Genomic DNA, 19,821 nt, shown 5'->3' with positions numbered 1-19,821 from the left:
GTGATCTGAAATGTCAAAGACCCCATTATTTTGTAAAGAAAGAAAGTACACCTCAAAATATTCTAATTCCACATGTGAACAACAAAATACTGTCTTGTCTACTGGCGGCGGGGTGGCTCTGGCCCAGCAGGCCCGCTCGCACCGGGTCCGTCCTCCCTCGGAAGGACTGAGAGTATCTACTCGGAGCTAAGCTGAGCGCTGGGCGGGGAGACACTGCTGGAGCCCAGCTTTGCTGCGTGTGGTTTTGTTCAGGGGTGACTTCAGTCTTTAAATTAAGGAGTTTTAAGGCCACCTGGGTTTGTGTTTCCAGTGCTGAGGTGAAGTCCAACCGCAGGGCCCTCTACCCACCGAGGGAACGCGCTCTGAGCGTCGGTGAGAGGCAGTGTCTCCTTTTGGCACCACAGAGTTGACGTTAAAGTGAGAAACACTCTCCCGGCCGCTAGTTCTGGACGCTCTTCTCCCGCACGGCTGCCGGCGGCGCATCCATGCTCAGGGCGATGACGAGGCCCTCGCCATCTTCTGTCTTGACCCGCTTTAGCTCTGGCTGCTCCGCCGGGTCGCCGTTCTGGCGCTTGGTGGGCAGGGAGGCCGACGCTGAGGCGTGTGTCGCCAGCATGTGCAAGGGACTCGCCGCTGCTGTGGAGAGACAGTGAGTCAGCGCCCGTGCTTCTGGGTGGACCCTCGTCCCCGCCAGACCCCTGGGGATCAGAAACCCCACCACACGTTAACCGCGTGAACAGTGAGTCTTTTTATGAACGGCCGGCATCTGTTTATTGCTTCCAGTCACGTGCTGTCTTGCTGAAGCGGGAGGGGGTAAAGGGACTGAGGCAGTGGTGGGGCACAGAGCAGATGGCTTTGCTGTTTTGGCCCATGGGCCACTGCCGGCTTCTCCCTGATGCAGAGTCCCCAAATCCAGAAGGGGATCGGGGTGCAGCAAGCCAAGCCTGCATCTGAGCCACACCTTCTCCCGAGCCTGTTGGAAGGGAGCTCTGCGAGCCCTGGGCCGGCTTCCCCACACCCCTCCACCTGAGCCCTTCTTCTCTCCAGTCTTCATCACAGAGGGGCCCTTCCTCCTTATGGGGCTCTCACTGGGCACAAGGGTCTCCACCACCTCTGATCTCACCTGCCTCGTGCTCTGCACAACCAGGCAAACTGGTCGTCCCACACCTGGAAGTGCTGCTTCCTCCAATGGGGAAAGCAGGCCTGGGCTGGGAAGAGCCTGGAGCTATTCCACTCGGAGGGGGGTGGGGGTGAGTGCGGGGTGGGATGTGTGCTGGAGGAGGCACAGTGACCTGGAGAAGCAGCATCCTGTCCAGGAAGACCCCTGCCCTCCCACCCCATGCCCTCGTGCCCCAAGGGAGGTTTAGGACCATGGCAGCAGGTGGCCAGATGGAGAAAGATATGTGCACAAAGAGCCGGGAAGAGCGACCCTGTCTCCTGAGCATGCCTGAGTCCCAGCAGTGACACGCGTGCTGTCCCGCCACACTGATGTTAGTAACTAGACGTTACGGCTGCTGCAACTCATGACAGTTTGCTCTGCATGCTGCATAAGAGCTGTAAGTATAAGGAGTTTACACCAAGCTTTATAACTTTAGGTATTTTAACATACCGCTTTAGCTGGCACAGGGTGATTACAGAATTTCCTCTCAAGAAATGGAACTTGAAGCTAAGTGAAGAGATGAGGGAGGGTCTACAAAATGAAAGAGACAGGAAGCCACGGGACACAGACGACTGAGGTCAAAGAAAGGGGAGCTCTGACACTGCCAGGATGCCAGTGTCCCCACTCTCACCTCCAGATTCAACACCATTCCAACTGAAAGTCACAGTAGGCTTTTGTGTAGGAAAATTTCATGTGGCCATGCCTTTAGGGAACAAAGGGATCAGCAGCTGGACCCTGGTTAACATGGGGCCTCTGACCACCTCCAGTGTCATCTCTCAAGAACGACTGCTGTGTCACTTTCATGAATAAGGGCATGTGTGGCGCTGGGGCAGCACTGCCACGGAGCCTGGGTTCTTCCAGCAGGACACACACTTCACTGCTGCAGTCCATGGCAGAGACCCAGAGCCCTGGCTAGTCTAGGAGATGCCCCACAAAATTCTGGCTTGAAAAAATGCTATTTCAGGAGGATGCAGTGGCTGTAGAATCAGAGCAGAATGGAGTTAACGCTAGATCAGTGCAAACGGTCAAAGCCTGAAAAATGATGTGACTGGAAGAAGGGGCTGGTGCGCTGGGGCAGGGCAGCAGCGAGCAGGGCCTGCTGTCCGGGAGGCAGGGATGTGGGTGGAGCCTGGGTCCCAGATTCCCAAGCAGGCATGGCGTGGTTCCTAGGCCAGGCTGAGCAGGGTTTTCCGCTAACTGTGAACTGCAAACCCTTAAGAAAGGTGACAGAAAGAAAAGGAAAGGACCAGGACAGTGAGGGAGACTGAGGAGTGGGCAGAGGAGAAATCTCAGCAGGAAGAGTGCAAAGGGGCACTCAGGCCACAGTGAGCAGGTGGGACGCCACCTAAGCATGGCGTCGGCCCAAGACTCCATATCCGACCAAAATGATGAAGAGTCGTTGAAGAAATAACACAGCCATAACTATGCTAGTGAACCACACATGTGCACCTGTGACTGAGGCCAGGACCAAGAGCCCACCTCACAGCTGGACTCATCCTACCTCTCCACTTCCCATGAACACTGGGCATCAAAATGCCAGGCTTTCCTTTCCGTGCCCTCCTCATGCCCATGGTGGCAGTAACTGGAGCTCAACGCACGTGCCTGGGGAGACAGGCTTCCTTTCCCAAGGGTGAGAGGGCAGCTGTGACAATGTGCTGCACCGGGGCTCTCTCTCGAGGCCACGCAGGCGCCCAGAGAGCAGGGAGAGCACCATGTTCCCGTTGGGGGTACTCTGCCCTCAGTCACATGGTGCCTCAGCAGGAGGGTGACTCAACTCCAGGGTCACCTTCCAAGGGGACGCCAGGCACCATCCTGACCCCTCTCGCCCCCCACCCATCTAATCAGCACTGTCTGCGCACATGGGCAGAGGCCAGCAGCTCCAACCTGGATGGTGGCACGGCCTCCCGGCTGATCCCCTGAAGCCTCCTTGTGGCTGTGAATGCCCCTGAAATACCCATCTTAGGCTTGGACACTCGTTGGTCCCCCAGCTTGCCCGCTTCCCACACCAGCAGCCCCTGGCCCTGCAGGTCTCCCTGCCAATGCGCTGTCCTACCCAGTTTCTTGGCTGTGTCCCGGGATGCACTCTCCACTCAGGCAGAGACTCAACTCCCGTCCAAGCATAACGCATGGACACATTTCCTGCTACAGCCCAGCACCACTGCTCCTAAGAGATGCCTGACACGGCTGTGAGTGAATCAGTGCCCAAAGCTGAGCCATACCAGGTGGGATACCAAGCTGGCAGGTGCTGAGTTGCTGTCCCGGGGAAACACGGGGTAGGGCTTGTCAACTGATCAACACATACCTTGTTTTATGTGGTTTTTGATTAAAGACGATTTAATCTATACTGTTGATCCATTAACACTGAACTCATGCCTGTACTTTCTCCATAAGGCACGTCACAGCCTTCTGTGCCTAGAACACTCCAGGCCTTTTCAGAACCATGCTCAGAGTCCACTTTAAACAGCAAAACCGGGACTTCCCTGGTGGCACAGTCGTTAAGAATCCACCTGCCAATGCAGGGGACACGGGTTCGAGCCCTGGTCCAGGAAGATCCCACATGCTGCGGAGCAACTAAGCCCCTGTGCCACAACTACTGAGCCTGTGCTCTAGAGCCCATAAGCCACAACTACTGAGCCCGCGTGCTGCAACTACTGAAGCCCGCGCGCTTAGAGCCCAGGCTCCGCAACAAGAGAAGCCACCGCAATGAGAAGCCTGTGCACCACAGTGAAGAGTAGCCCCCACTCACCACTAGAGAAAGCCCACATGCAGCAACGAAGACCCACTGCAGCCATACATACATAGTTTTATAAAAAAACAAAATAAACAGCAAAACCACCAACAAAAATTACAAAACGTGAAAAATGTGGCCCTAAGAAACAGTGAGTAGGACACGTGTTCACAGTGGGAGCTGAAATGAGGAGGAGGGGCACTGCCGAGTTGTGCTCGGCCGGGAACCAGCATGCTGAACTTGAATACTTTGCTGCTCTGCACAAGCCCGCAAAGGACTGTGAAATCAATACAATGAGTACTGATCTGGGAGTTGTAAGTAAATTTCAGTGATCTGCAAGAAATCTGCAAATATGGAATCCACGGATACAGGCTCAAGTGTGTGGGACCACCTACCAGGAGTCCCACAGAGCAGCAGCCTCACATGGGGCGGGTGTTGCAGATGCAGAGGCAGAATGATGCCCCGGAGGAGGCGGCGCTGCCTCACTGCTAACCCAGCCGCGCCCCGCCAAGTCCAAGCAGCTCCTCCCCTTGCGCCAGCGGAAGACGGTGCTGGTACGGTGGGCGCTCTGCCTGCTGCTACCACAACCTGCAAGTGGTTCCCGGAGGACGCTGGGGTAAGTCAACAGAGCACACCACCGGGCAGATGGAGAAGGCTCCCACAAAACCCTTTCACCTCCTCAACACCTAGCAGGGCCTGGACCCCAGGGCAGCACAGGCTGGAGGCTGGGGCCACTTTCTGTGAGAAGGAGTAATACCTGTGAGCACAGGGGAGACTATTTAGGACAACAGGTGAAACGCTGGTCATACGAGGACACTGTCTGCAGGGTGAAGACACCTTTCCTCCCGAGACCACTGCCCCACAAGATGGAGGACTAGGGTAGCAGAGTCTCCACAAAAATGGACTGAATACTTGTGACCAGAACTGTGGTCCAGTGCGGAAGAGGCTGAAAAGTGGCCAGAGCATGTTGGGTTCAACCAATGGAATACACTGTTTTAATAGACTAAAGGAGAAAACCCACACGACTATCTTAACACAGAAAAAGTATGTGACAAAATTCAACACCCTTTCATGATAAAACTACTCAGCAAACCAGGAATAAAAGGAAAAGTCCTCAACATAGTAACATGTATGATAACCCACACTTAATCAGCTTCAATGGTGAGAGACTGGATGCTTCCCCCAAGATCAGGAACAAGACAAGGATGCCCGCTTTGCCACTGCTAGTCAACACTGCATTCGAAGTCCTACCAGGGCAGCTGGGCAGGAAAGGGGAATAAAAGGCATCCAAATGGGAAAGGAGGTAAAACTATCTCTACTGGCAGATGACATAATCTTTATATACAGAAAATCCTAACAAATCGACATAAGGAAACCCCCTAATCAAAAAGTAATACAATCAATTAGTATTAGTTTTTGAATTCAGCAAACTTGCAGGATACAAGATCAACATGCAAAACAATCAGTTGTATTTCTATACAGTACCAATGAACAATTTCAAAAAAAATTATGAAAACAATTCCATTTAGAAAAACATTCAAAAGAAATAAAATAGGAAGAATTTTAACCAAGACTTAAACACTGCAAGACTTATATACTGAAAACTATAAAACATTGTTGAAGAAATCAAAGAAGACCTAAATAAATGGAAAGACATTCCACGCTCAAGGATTAGAGAACTTAATATCATTAAGATGGCAATACTACCCAAAGTAATCTACAGATTCAATGCAATCCCTATCAAAATCCCATTTTTTCCCCCAGAAATGGAAAAGCTGATCTTAAAATTCACATGGAATTGTAAGGTATCCAGAATAGTCGGAACATTCTTGAAAAAGAATGCTAGACTCGCTCTTTACGCTGTGACCGAAGATTGAGTTCTCCACTGGATATAATAGTAACTTGATAGTGCTATGTTTTCCGGATGGAGATACAAGCCACTCATACCCGTGATTGGTGATGTGGGAAAGTAAAAATAAATGTAAATATCTTCCAACTTAAAAAAAAAAAGAATGGTGGACTCACACTTCCGGATTTCAAAACTTCCTACACAGCTACAGTAGTCAAAACGGTGTGGTGTTGGCATAAGGGTAGACACGAAAATCAATGAAATAGAACTGAGAGAAATAAATGCATACATCTGAGGTCAACAGATTTTCAACAGTGGAGCCAAGACCATTCAACGGGGAAAGAACAGTCTCTTCAACAAGTGGTGCTGGGACAACTGGATCTCCACATGCAAAACAATGAAGCCGGGCCCTCGCATTATATACAAAAATTAACTCAAAATGCATCAAAGACCTTAACATAAGAGCTAAACTATAAAACTCTTAGTAGAAGAAAACACAGAGGTCTAAGTGTAAGTCTTCATGACCTCAGATCTGGCAATGAATTCTTACATATGACACCAAAAGCATAAGAAACAAAAGGGAAAATAAACTGGACTTCATCAAAATTAAAAACTTTTGTGCATTAAAGACACTATCAAGAAAGTGAAAAGACAAACCCACTGAATGGAAGAAAATATCTGCAAATCATATACAGGTATTCCCCCACACCCCCCTTTGCAAAAGTTCCCTTTATGCCACTTCACTTTTATGAAGGACCTACATTAGTACCCATTTTTGATAATGGGAAGAAATCTGAAGAGGATTTTCACTTTTATGGAGAAAGGCAAAAAGCAAAAAAATAGGGCTTCCCTGGTGGTGCAGTGGTTGAATTACCATACAACTCAGTAATTTCACTCCTAGGTATACACCAAAAAGAAATGAAAACAAGGACTCAAACCAATACTTGTATATGAATGTCATAGCAGCAAGAAAGAAAGAAAGAAATTCTTAAAAAAAAAAGAGTAAGATGGCCATGATCAAAAAAAAGGAGAAAGTACCAAGTGAGGATATGGACAAATCAAAACCTTTGCACATCATTGAGGATGGAATGGAAAATTGTTGTGGCTGCTGAGGAAAACAGTTTGGTGGCTACTCAATAAATTAACAGAGAATTACCATACAACTCAGTAATTTCACTCCTAGGTATACACCAAGAAGAAATGAAAACAAGGACTCAAACCAATACTTGTATATGAATGTCATAGCAGCAATATTCCCAATAGCCAGAAGGTGGAAACAACCCAAATGCCCATCAACTGATGAATGAATAAACAAAATGGAAACATATTTAGCTAAGGAATGATGCACACATGCTACAACATGGATGAACCTCAAAACATTGTGCTAAGAGGCCAGCTAAGAAGAGCCACAATTCATACGATTCCATTCACAGGAAATATCCAGTACAGGTAAATCCACAGAGATGTAAAGTACATTAGCAGTTACCAGGGACTGAGGTAAGTAGGGAATGGGGAGTAACTGCTTAATGGGTGTGAGATTTCCTTTTGGGGTGATGAAAATGCTTTTCAACTAGTTAGAGGTGATGGCTTCAAAATACTGTGAATGTACTTAATGCCACTGAACCACATACTTTAAAATGGTAAACTTTATATTATGTATATTTTATTGAATACCACAATTAAAAAAATATACAGATGATTTGAACCCTAAGGAGACACTGGGTATAAAAGAATTATTGTTGGGACTTCCCTGGTGGCGCAGTGGTTAAGAATCCGCCTGCCAATGCAGGGGACATGGGTTCGAGCCCAGGTCCGGGAAGATCCCACATGTCGCGGAGCAACTAAGCCCGTGCGCCACAACTACTGAACCTGCGCTCTAGAGCCCGCGAGCCACAACTGCTGAGCCTGCGTGCCACAACTACTGCAGCCCGTGTGCCTAGAGCCTGTGCTCTGCAACGAAGAGTAGCCCCCACTCCCGCAACTAGAGAAAGCCTGTGCACAGCAACGAAGACCCAACGCAGCCAAAAACTAACTAAAAGAATTATTGTTTATTTTTAAAACTATAACAGTGGTATTGTGCTTATATACTAAAAGTGAGTCCTTATCTTTAGAGACGCATGCCAAAACAGGGAATGACATGTCTGGATCTGGGTGGGAGCAGATGGGGCGGGTGGGGAATATGGAACAAGGCTGGCTGTGAATTAATTTTCAGAAAGTTTGTCATTTTCCATAATAAAAATTTAAAATACCAAAGGTTCTGATTTTCAAAATTCATTAGTACTAGGCACTGCTTCCCTTTCTTGAGAGTGACTTTCAAGGGTAAGGGAGGTCACAGCTGGGTCATACAGCATCCACATCACACCCAACATCAGTTTTCAAAAAAACCACCATCAGAGTCTCCACTTGCCCATGGAATCTTTCTAAAAGCTGATCTGCCACCTCCTCCCTCCTCCCCTTTCTCAACAGCCTCTCTCTCACCCACTCAACTGGGCTGCTTTTGGGGATGCAAATGTCAAGATGGAGCATGAAACAAAGGAAGAGTGAAAACACTGGCACTGTGAACCTGACTTACTACTGACTAGACATCAAATCCTCTTCTAGACCAAGTGATTTCTAAGTAAAAGTTTGAGACTAAATTCAAGGAGAACCAATAAAATTTCCCACTAACGGATAATTCCCACTAAAAGATGACTAAAACTGGAAGGAGTTTTAGCATTTCTTCTACCCTTCCTTCTTCTGAGTGGGAACAAGGTTTCTCAGGGCTGACCCAGCACTTTGCCTACTGTTCCCAGCAGTGATCGTCAATATAATACAATAATTGTGTGGTTTTCTTTAAAGCCCAGATATATTGAGAAATGCATCTTTAATACCACCTATCTATCTACCTATCTATCTATCTATCTAGCTGTGCCATGCGGCTTGCAGGATCTTAGTTCCCTGACCAGCGACTGAGCCCGGGTCCGTGGTAGTGAAAGCGTGCAGAGTCCTAACCACTGGACCGCCAGGGAATTCCCAAATACAATTTTTAAAGAATTGTAAGTTTGATTTTGATCAATTCTGTAGTTATAACGATTGATAAATGAATCCTTATAGTCATAGACAATTAAATCTCTAATATTTCTCCATTTTATTATTGCAAAGAAAATATGTACTCAGTAAATGACATTTAAGCATAAAATATGTGGCACTAGCACAAAATCTGTGGGGGACATGGGATTGAGCCACGAGGATTGGCGAGCCTGCTTGTCTGTGTGCCGATATGCGGGTGAGAATGGGCATCAAATCAGAGCAGTATTTAGAGCCAAGAGCACATTTAAAAGAATAATGTAAGTTTTATTTTAAAACATCAGTATTGGGAATTCCCTGGTGGTCCAGTGGTTAGGACTCCGCACTTTCACTGCTGAGGGCTCAGGTTCAATCCTGGTTGGGGAACTAAGATCCCGCAAGCTGTGCAGTGCAGCCAAAAATAAAAATAAAAAAAATATTTTAAAATAAAACATCAGTATTTTCAATAGTGGAAAATTTAATTCCTTGCTTATTAAATTTATAAAGAAAAATTTTAGACACCAATTTAAGTATGTGAAAAGGATACACAGTTTCTCAAACTCCTTAGACAGGTGGCCATAAAAGGGCCCTGACCTGCACAGCGGTTCTCAGAAGGTCTGGAACATGTGAGAAATGTACATTCTTGGGTCCCAGGCCAGACCTGCTCAGTTGGGGACTCTGGGAGGGAGCCCTTGAGTGATTCTAAGGCACATGGTATCTGGGAATCAACAGCCTACACCATGGCTTAAGACAGGGAAGAACGGCTCTGACCAGAAATAGACCGTCCACCTCTTGACACCACCTGCTCCCAGCCACACACCGGGCCACCAGGTTTGCCACATCTGGACCACCTGTGACAACCAAGTTATTCATGGAGAAAAGAAGAATGAGGCCTGAAAAACTCTTAGTTACTTAGGAGACACCGGGCTTGAGGAAGAAAGCATTTTAAATGGGCAACTGGTTGCAAACTTCTCAATTTATCCACAAGTGGCATGTTACCTATTACTTAAAAACAAAAAACTCTCAGTGGTTAGTCTTCCCTAGAAAAGGTCGCAGATATCGTTCGTCCATTGAATTTGGGGAGGAGCAAGGGGGAAGCAGAATCACATGAGGTGTCTGTCCCAGGTCTCTGTCCCTTAATAGCTCAGTAAGGAAGGATTCAGAGGTCAACACAATTAAGCCTTCTGTTCCCCACCCTCTTTCCAAGAAACTACCTCTGGGCACAGAGAGCTACTTTGAGCCAGTAGCTTCTGATTGTACTGCCTGGAGTCCTGTAGTTGAATCACGACAGCCCACACGTGTGGACAGCAAGCACTCCACATGCCTGGGTGAAGACCCACGGCAAAGACGTCTGAACACCAGTTCCAAGGACCCCAAACTCCTGAGCTGACTTAACAGCCAGCTGGACTCCTACCCTTCACACTGCTCCACAGGACTGGGTGGAAGAAGGTTCTCTGTCCTCTGGTTTAAAAGCCAAGCTCCCTTAGGCTCGTCCATGTCAGAACATCTGCGGGAGCTATGTGCACGGGGCTCCAGAGGGCTTTCAGAGCAAAGAGAACAGGAGACCAGCATTCTCCCCTTCCACCATCAGATACTCTCAAGCACACCCCTGCCCCAGGGGAGGGCACCACCATTGGACAGATCAGCTGGGACAGCCCCCAGGTTGCTTCTAGGCCACACCCAGATGTCTACAAAAGGTGGGAGTATTTTCATCTCTCTGGATAAGTAAGTCCCCTACATACAAACCTTCAAGTTGCAAACTTTCAAGGTGCAAATGTGCAGTCCATCAACGTCAGGCATGGGTGAAACTGCAGCTTGCCCTCCGTCTCCTATTGCTGATGATCCTTCAGCTCTACCATCTCCCACCTCCTCTCCCTCCTCCAGTCAGTAACGTTTCTTGCCTGTTGACTCCATGCCAGCCCCTGTATGCCAGCTGTTGTACTGTACTACTGTACTTTTCAAGGTACTGTACTGTAAGATTAAAAATGTTTTATTTTTTGTGTTTGCTTGTTTTTTATGTGTTATTTGTATGAAAAGTTATTATAAACCTATTAACAGTACAGTACTATACAGCCAACTGTGTTAGTTGGGTACCTAGGCTAACTTTGTTGGACTTACGAGCAAACTGGACTTATGAACGTGCTCTTGGAATGGAACTTTTTCATATGTAGGGGACTTATTATATTTAGAAATGCTTCTCTCTTCAGATGGCTCCTCCAATGGGAATCACATGGGAGCCAATTCCCACAGCCAATTCCCTGGTATCCTATAGCACTATTCAGTTTCCTATAGTTTAGAAATGCAAATATTTCTTCAGACAAAAAAATTAAAATTGTAACAGTCAGAATGAAAACCTTGAACACCATGCTTCATAAAAGGACAGCAGAGGACCTTTGCTCGAATTGTTAGCACCCAGTAACCCACGGAGTACACTGCTTACCGTTATTCACCTGGCCGTGGACGGCGGCGGGGATTGGCACCACGTGAGTCCCGTTTTGTGTTACAGTTTTTATTGGAAGCTGGTGCTGACCTAGAGGTGCCTGCTGCACTATGGTGACCGTCTGGACAGGGGTGGTCTGTGACGTCTGAATGATCCGGCCAGCAGCACCTAGTGTGGCATGGCTAATCGCAGGAATAGGTTCTACTTTCACTAAATTCAAAGAAAAGGAAAAGAGAAAAAGTGACACCAACTAATATTACTGGGTAGCTTACAGAAATCTCACTAGTTTGAAGTACAACAAACCAGGCGGCGAGCAGCCCTGCTCCATCACAACGTTACGTAACATGTTAGCAAGGGGGTCAGGATGAACGAGGCTGGTGGGTTTCTAAGAGCTTGAAAAGCTGCCCGAAGTGCCCGAAGTGACTGCTTCTGCTGCTCACCTTTTACTTCTCTGTGGTCTCCATTCTCTTGTGGCTCTGCCTTAGGGGGCGCCAGCATGGCCGCCTGAGTGACCACGGCCTGTCCTGCGACGGTGTACGTGTTTGCCGGGGCCAGTCCGGCCACGCTGGTGACAGACACCGCTGGGATCTGGTGGACGACGTGAACCGTCTGCACGACGGGCTGCTGGGAGGTCGAGGTGGTCACAGGGGCGGCGACAGTGTAGGTAACAGGCTTGATCGTCGGTGGCAGTGGTCGCTGCACGGCGATTAAGACGGGCTGACTAGACAGAGGTGAGCCTACCGAGGACGGGAGTGGGGGTGAGGCTCATACATCCCAAACCAAATAACTATGACCCCTCACTAGCAACATGCAGACTGATTTAAGAAAACAGGACATGGCCCCTTTCACCTGGTAATAATAAAGTCATTCATGATGAAAGAAATGACATATTTAATGGGGATATTTAATGTATATCTAACTGCTAAAAAGGCAATCTCTGCTTTGTTCAGATTTCTTTTCTTTTTTTTTTTGGACGCACCATGCCGTATGCGGTACTCCCTGACCAGGGATCAAACCCTGGCCCCCTGCAGTGGAAGCATGGAGTCTTAACCACTGGACCGCCAGGGAAGTGCCTGTTCAGATTTCTTGCAACACCTCTTCCCACAGTTCTCTCATGAAAAAGAAAACCTCAACACAAGATATGGGAAGAAGGTGCCCAATGAAGCCTGAAGGAGGGGGCCATGTTCCCCAAGATCAAAGTCTCCATCTTATGATGGGTACAGAGGAGCAGAAAGTGTGCAGACAGAGCTGGCAGCCAGCAGCTCTGCCAGTCTCTGTTCTTTCTGATTTGGGCGTTTGGACTCCAGCAACAGGAATGGGGGTTGGCAGGGGGTATTGCCAGCATGGCCAGGAATTCCAATATACCAAAATGCACATTTTGCCAACCAACTAGGAACCATAACAATTACTTTGGACACATTTTCACACTACTTTTTTTTTTTTTAATTCCCCAGGGCACATATTTTTATTCTACATTGCGACTTTGTAAGTACACTGAGAAATGCTCACCTATTCATTAAATAGACATTTTTTTTGCTGCTAATGTCTACTTCATCAAATTTATATTATTTCTTTACAAGGGGAATCTTTTTCATAGATTTTTGAATGATAAAGCAACTAAGAAATGGGTTAATTCTAAAATATTTCAGGCACCTACACAGAGTCATAAAAGAATGTTGACTGATTTTTTTTTTTTAACGCAGTGCAATTAATTTTTCAGAGCCTATAAAATAACATTCAGGTACTATGCAGAAAGTATCAGGCACAAGGTGCAAAGGATCCAAGGCCTCTTGCTATTTCTTCTCTGATGAGACTGGCTCACATGCTCATCTGACCCACCCCTCTCCCACCACACTTGCCCTCTGCACATCTCACCTGGTGCACTCTGGGCAAACCGTGCCTCCTGGATGACAGCGAGTTTGGGCTGTGAGGCACCAGGCTCGGGCTCCAGAGGGGCCGGTGAACCTTCCCTCGACAGGCTCTCAGGGGTCTGGGCGCCACTGGAGTGAGCAGACAGCACTCCAGCATGATTGGGAGAGGCTGGGGCACTTCTGTATGACCAAAAAGAAGACAGTGGATTTTTACAGGTAAAGCACTCATAAAGCTGCCTTGTTTTAATAGGCGTATTTTGCAAAAACAAAGGTGTCATTTGTCTTCTGCCAACCAACTACAGTTCCGTAAGTCTTACTTTAGGTGTGATGCCTGTGACCTGAGACGGACACTCAGCGAGGCTGGCATGGCTGTGACAGAGCCACTGTATGCAGGGTGCCGCTGCTCCACACCCAGCACGGGCCGCACAGCATGGGGCGGGACTGGTTGCTTCCCTAGGCAGCTCCCATCCACAGCCAGGCAGCAGGAGCCAGCAGCGTGCGAGCCAGCTGGGGCTCAAGACTTAACGTCACAGTCATTTCTTTTTTTGCTTAAAAACAGAAATCTAATGGAGCTAAAAATATGGATTTTAAAATCAGGCAATTAATACTGTATAAACCAATCTTGAGTTTAAGCAGCTAAGATGTAGCTTTAAAGAGCTTTTCACATCCAAGAAAAAGGAAAAAACATTATTCATCAACATGGCATCGTGATATTGCCGACTCATCATATTGACAATATGCATTCAATGAAGCAACAATGTTACATAGGAATGAAATTCAAGTAAAACTTTATAATCTGAATTGTTTCAGACCACTAGAAACAAAAATACATGGGTGGCATCCAACACTTTTTTTTTTTTTCCAAATCCCCAACCCAACATTTAATCATAATGCATTTGGTAATTCCTTCATTTTCAAAAGGAAAATTTACCAATACATCAGAGGTAAATTTACTGACCATTAAATGAGGTCTTTTTGTTTGTCTTTTTTCCTTACCTAGACGAGAGCGGTCCCAGAGGGGTTCTAAAGCAAGGCACGCCCCTAGGCCGTCTTTTCCTAAAAGCCTGCTCTATTAATTTGCTTTCAGAGGCAGGATCTATCCTCCAGAATGAGCCTTTGCCTGGTTCTTCCTGGGAACGTGGTACTTTGATGAAATAACGATTCAGAGAGAGATTGTGGCGAATTGAATTCTATGAAACATAAAAAAATACGTAGAATTCATATATTTCTTTGCTGAGAAATAAAAATGTGCCCCAGTTTTAGTGCCCTGCAAAGGCCCTGCAGCTCTGTGCTGGAAGGAACCGGCCCTCCCCAAAGTGAAGGAGGAACTGCGGGGTGTGGCTACTCAGAGGCTGCGACATGGCTTCTACAGAGGAAAAGACACAAGGACACAGGGCACTGTGAACAGCATGGCAGGATGGGCACCAGGAGGCAAGGAAGGGAACTGGGAATGGGGAAGGGGTGAGAAATCTACACCACACAGAAAGAGGCTATTTCCAACGGGAAAAACGTCAACTTCCACCTTTTTACCAGGTAGGAAATCAAGGGCTATCACTGTGACCTCTCCCTGTTTGGAGAAGGACAGCGCTGAGATCCACTATTCCTTTAAAATACTTTTTTGAGCGCAAAATTAGCTTATAGAAACTGTCACAACCTTTAAAATGAATTAATCCAGCATAAGGTATTTGGCAAACCAGCAAAGGAGAAAAAATGAGCCAAAGTTTGAGAAATATTATTGACACCATCTTCCCATAAAAGAACTTCTATATACTTTGACTCTCAAAATAATATTGTGAGGCACATTGAGAAAATTTTTCTCAATTCCTAAGTCCATTCTTCTTTCTATTACAAAAAGCTCAGCTCACAGTTTACACATGATTTGAGGACAGCTCCCTGATGCACCGAAATCTGAGACCTACGAAAGGTCAGGAAAAGCTGGATGGAAGTCCTGCATTCAGATCCTTTCAGCATTTACATTAATGCTTAAATTTAAAATTAATAAACTATTAAAGTTTCAACCCAAACTAAAATTCTGGCTATCCAAAAATCATTTCTAAGTTCTCCAACTAACTTTCTAATAGAACTGCTAGTCACGACCTGAAATTCTGAATTCCCAGAGGTGGCTCAGAAATCAACACATGTCAAATACTACTTTACAACCAATCTAAGGGACTATTCAAGAACCAGACCAGTCACAGGCCACGACGAACCACCAATGCCTGTGGATGTCAGTCACCTCATTGGCAACGTGAAGGGACAGGCTTAGCTATGTCTGTGATTTGTGAGATTGTTTATAAGCAGATGTAGTATATTAGATTTAGAATATATGCATAACCACAGATACCTGCTATGACGTTTTATCATAGGGTTTGGCTGATAACCAACCAACGCCTACCAATCCCTCCAGAAAATCGAATCTGTTATTGGTGCCCCCATCAAGACAGAGAAGGCAATCCTTCTCCATCTGCATTCAGACCTTTCGAGTGTGGAGTAGAAGGCAGATTCTAAGAGAAAAGACTGAGAAAAGCCAGCCCAGATGATGACACTGGAGGACACTCTCACTGTGAACTGTGGGTGAGGGTCCAGAGTTCCTGACTGCGCCATGGGAGGCCGGCACCCAGATGGGAGCTCAGAAGTGACCACTAAGCCACAGTGCTAGGTGACACGTGACAAGGGAGGTGCCGAGCCTCAAGTGAAGGCTGGAACTGCACTGACTGGGGTGAAGCAGGTTCACATGCATGTTGTTAGGAGGAGAAAGGGAGGTTAGCACAGTGGGAATCTGGAGGCAGGAAGTGCTACTTCAGGGGACTGGGCACTAGGATTTCTACCCACTGACAAAGGTCAGGACCAGGATCAGCAATACAGCTGTTCCGTTAACCCTCACACCACGGACAAACTGTACAGTTAAGTCCTTAGGTCAGGGAGTTGCTATTTTCTGTTCTGAAAATGTAACAGAACCCAGTCTGCACCATCAAAAGAGGGTCTAACTTCCTCTGCGCTCCAACAACAATCTCACAGACAAATGACCCCAATTACTGGTCACCTGTGATTCTCCAGCCAACAAGACTCTAGAAAACATGAAGAGGTAATAAGAGATATTTAATGTATACACAGATAGAATAAATAATTGTATTTCTAAGGTAATTTAAGGCCTTTGTAATTTGATCAAACCAAGCTATATACATTTAAACCACACTGATTCAATTCCAGTGATTCAGAAATTATTTTAAAGTATTCAGGGAGAAGGCAGGTTATTATTTAAAACTAAATACGAAGAAAAGGATCTTCAATACTGTGCACATTCTCTTTCCCCCAAATTCTCCCCAGTAGGGGCTGCTTCCCAGAGCCCAGCTGACAAAGGGGAAAGGCACAGAGCTCATCACTCGTGCCTGCTCTGTGCCATCCTCCCTGAGCGCCTCCAGCCTTCCTGCCCGTAATCTACACTTCTCATGGGCAGTTTGTGTCTGTTAGTCCCACTCAGCACTGAGCATTTGCCCATGTGTACTCAGCATAGTAAGGACTTGTAAAGAAATTTAAGGGAAGGACCTTCCAGAGGAGAGTCCAGTGTGCAGGGAGTGGGTGAGCACAAGTCACTCCTTCTACTTTCAGAAACCAGCTCTGGTCCTTTCAGAGGCCAAGAGCTCCAGAATTCTCAAACTTTTCAGTCACAACAAATACCTCAATTCTGAGCGGGGTAAAATTATAAGTCATAACAAAGTGAAACATTTTGGCATAAGTATGCAACCAAAAGAGATATGCCATCTTTCCAGCTAGTGTTACTCAGACCACCTTGCTTTATCCTCAAGTTTGCTCCGGATTAATCAATAAGCTTTTGGCATGGGTAGACTGCATAATACCAAAAGTAAGTCTGAAAGGAGACATGGATTTCCATTAAGTGCTCAGAATTGGCGTGGTGGGAAATGTCCGCAGGCGTCATCTTAGGAACTGAGGCAGAGCAAGGGGCTCAAGCACCGGGACCTGAGCTCCGAGAAGCATGGCACTGCCATCTCCCCTGCCCCACTGGGGAGGGCAGGATGCAGTCTGCAAATCCACACTTGAAAAATGGGCTGTTTTGGTTGACAGTTGGTTTTTTTTTTTTTTTCTCAAAAGAAAAAGGATATGGGTCTTTTATGAAACAAGGTTGCAAAATAGAAGGCTTTTTGTTTTCATCCAGGAGAGAGGGAATGGGAATGAGCCTTCCCTGTAGAGTCTGTAAGTGCAGTCCCTCAGGATGGGCAGCTCAGAGAGTCCCATGGCAGAAAACAACACATGCGGGCATGCTGGGGAGAGCAAGGACTGCTGAGGACAGGAATTTGAGTGCATATCCATGAATTAAAGGAGGGCTGGAGCAAGAAAGCCCTTTCTCGCTAAAATAGCTGGAGCAGGAGGTGTGAATTGTCCCAGGAACAGCCTTACACGGGCAAGAGGCGCAGTCACCCTTACGAACCTTTATCTGGACAGAAAAGAAGATGTTTCAATAAAAACAAGCGTTAATGACAGTTCAGTAGAGAGGGTGTTTATAACTCTCAGTTCTAAGTGGGCTGTGAAGTCACTTCAGGAGCCAGCAGCAATCAGTGTACTCAGGGGTCACCTCCACAGGCCTCGCCTCTCCGTGATCACGGCCCCTCCTGACTGACTCACTCCCCAGGACCCCGAGGCCAGGAGGAGGTCGCCCTTCAGCCTTCAGTCTTCTTTAGCAAGAAAACCCTGTGATGCACGGAATCAGTTCTCCCGTAAATGGATGCTACAAAGCACAGGGAAATATGACCAGAAGGGAAACACACCACTGAAAGTCTGGCCAGGCTTTTCAGAAACACTCACTCCCATTACAACCCAGCTCACTGGCATTTCAAATCATCAGAATTCTACACACAGCTCCTGGACAGGACACTCTGTGACAGACCTCACCTGCCTGTGCCCAGGGAGCTGTGTGACATGGACATGGATATAGACTGTCGTCTGCTTCTGCTTCTTTTGTTTTTCATTTTCTTTGAAGCACAACCTCACTGTTACAGATTAAAATATGGTAAGTACTGCTGGGACCTAATTGTACATCATCTTAAGAGAACTGCCAGGTAGCTGGATACAGAAGTGTTCTCCCGAGCCACTGTTTCCCTCATGGCCAACTAAGAAATGCCACCTTGCTGTGAACAGGAAGGCGGGCAGGGCACAGATGCTCCAGGCCAGGAGGATAGGCTAGGTCTCATTTCGTACCTTTAGTCTTTACATGACTAAAGACCCCTTACAGAGGAAAGAGTCAGGATTTGGCTGGAATACTATTTTTATTACAACACGTTTATGCATCTGCAGATAGAAGAAAAAAGTTTTTACCCTCCGTAAACAGAATGGCTTACCCCCTACCCCGCCCACATCACTTGATTATGGTTATGGTTCAACAGATGTATTTTTCAAAGGATCATTTACTCATTAAGCCTCAAAGGAATTCTGTAGCCATTCCTGGTTACTTAATAAATTCAAAATATGTAAATGTATGTTTCTTCTCTCTTTTGTGATGCTTTTACTATTCCATACTTCAAACTTACCCTTAGTGAGGTCCTGCTAAACACCTAGTAAATGGCCACACATAACACAGACACGCAGAACAAGGAAAAACATACACAATGTAGAGGTTTAAAAATTAAACTAAATTAAAAAGCTAAAAAATGGAAATACTATGCACCAATTTCAAAGTGTCCTCTGAGGAGGCCTGGATTCACAGACAGCCTAGGAATAGGCTGGAAGTACAGGTGGACAATTGAAACAGGGCAGCGCTGTGTTCATCTGTTTTGTATACTGGCCAACTGGAGGAGGTATCTTTTGAAGAAAGGGTTCCTCAGTAAAACAGTTTGAAAACCATCTCTGTGCAAACTTCAAAAAGCTACGTATGTCAGCAGACGTATAGCTAAGGAAGACAGAAGAATGCCAAAGTAAATGGATGGACAAGATTTTTAACTCTCCCTCACTTTAGACATATGAACTGCACTGGTCCAAGAGAAACATCTCAAACGATCCACACCTTTCCCATCCATGGAGACCATAACAGTAAGAAACAGTGCTGAGGTTTCTTCTAGAACCACTATTCCTCCCACTCTGCGCTAAGGAGGTCAGAGAGAGTGTGGCAACAGCAGGCCTCTTCCTTTCTCGGCACAAGAGACCCTCACTCATCTCATTCTACCTGTGCCCCAGCTACATACATAGCAGCTCAATTCTCTTCTCATTTGCCAACCAGCATCTACAAGACATGTAACAGAAACATTTAGTAACAACTGAAATGGATTTACCTGCCAGCCCTTGTCCGCAGTCCTGTAGTAGGGATAGTTTTTCGTGATGTGCGTATAAATTCCATTTAGGGTGAGTTGTTTATCAGGAGCCATCGTAATTGCTTGTACGATTAATTGTGCATAGGAATAAGGTGGCTTTGAATCATCCTGTGTTTAAGTTAAAAAAAAAAAAGTATTGAAGTTATCAAAATTTTTACTAAATTTACTATAATTCAGGATTCTTGACATTTTTGAGCATTCCTATGATAATGCTTAGTTTTCCTTCCTATAAAAGTAATCTAATGTGATGGGGGGAACTCCCTGGTAGTCCAGTGGTTAAGACACTGCGCTCTCACTGCTGAGGGCCCAGGTTTGATCCATGGTCAGGGAACTAAAATCCCACAAGCCGCGTGGCAGGGGGAAGAAAAAAAAGTAATATAATATGATGGGAAAGCATTTGGAAAATTTG

General features: G+C 46.4%; 1 protein-coding gene across 2 annotated transcripts in view; it reads right to left on the bottom strand.

Moving 5' to 3' along the window:
• Window positions 1–290: 290 nt before the first annotated feature.
• FOXK2 (forkhead box K2) overlaps window positions 291–19,821 on the bottom strand; it is a 67,251-nt gene continuing 47,720 nt past the window's right edge. Inside the window, exons 4-9 of one of the 2 annotated variants that reach the window (XM_068530337.1) lie at window positions 19,374–19,520; window positions 14,089–14,282; window positions 13,097–13,272; window positions 11,662–11,958; window positions 11,222–11,431; window positions 291–636 (exon numbers count right to left, since the gene is read on the bottom strand). In XM_068530337.1, coding sequence (XP_068386438.1) covers window positions 440–636; window positions 11,222–11,431; window positions 11,662–11,958; window positions 13,097–13,272; window positions 14,089–14,282; window positions 19,374–19,520 — 1,221 coding nt within the window. In that variant the 3' untranslated portion in view covers window positions 291–439. The remainder of the gene's footprint in view (window positions 637–11,221; window positions 11,432–11,661; window positions 11,959–13,096; window positions 13,273–14,088; window positions 14,283–19,373; window positions 19,521–19,821) is intronic. The other variant, XM_068530336.1, reaches the window with a different exon arrangement.

Source organism: Eschrichtius robustus, chromosome 20 (genome assembly GCF_028021215.1).
Source record: "Eschrichtius robustus isolate mEscRob2 chromosome 20, mEscRob2.pri, whole genome shotgun sequence".
Classification (NCBI taxonomy): domain Eukaryota; kingdom Metazoa; phylum Chordata; class Mammalia; order Artiodactyla; family Eschrichtiidae; genus Eschrichtius; species Eschrichtius robustus.
This window is presented reverse-complemented; position numbering and strand designations above follow the sequence as displayed.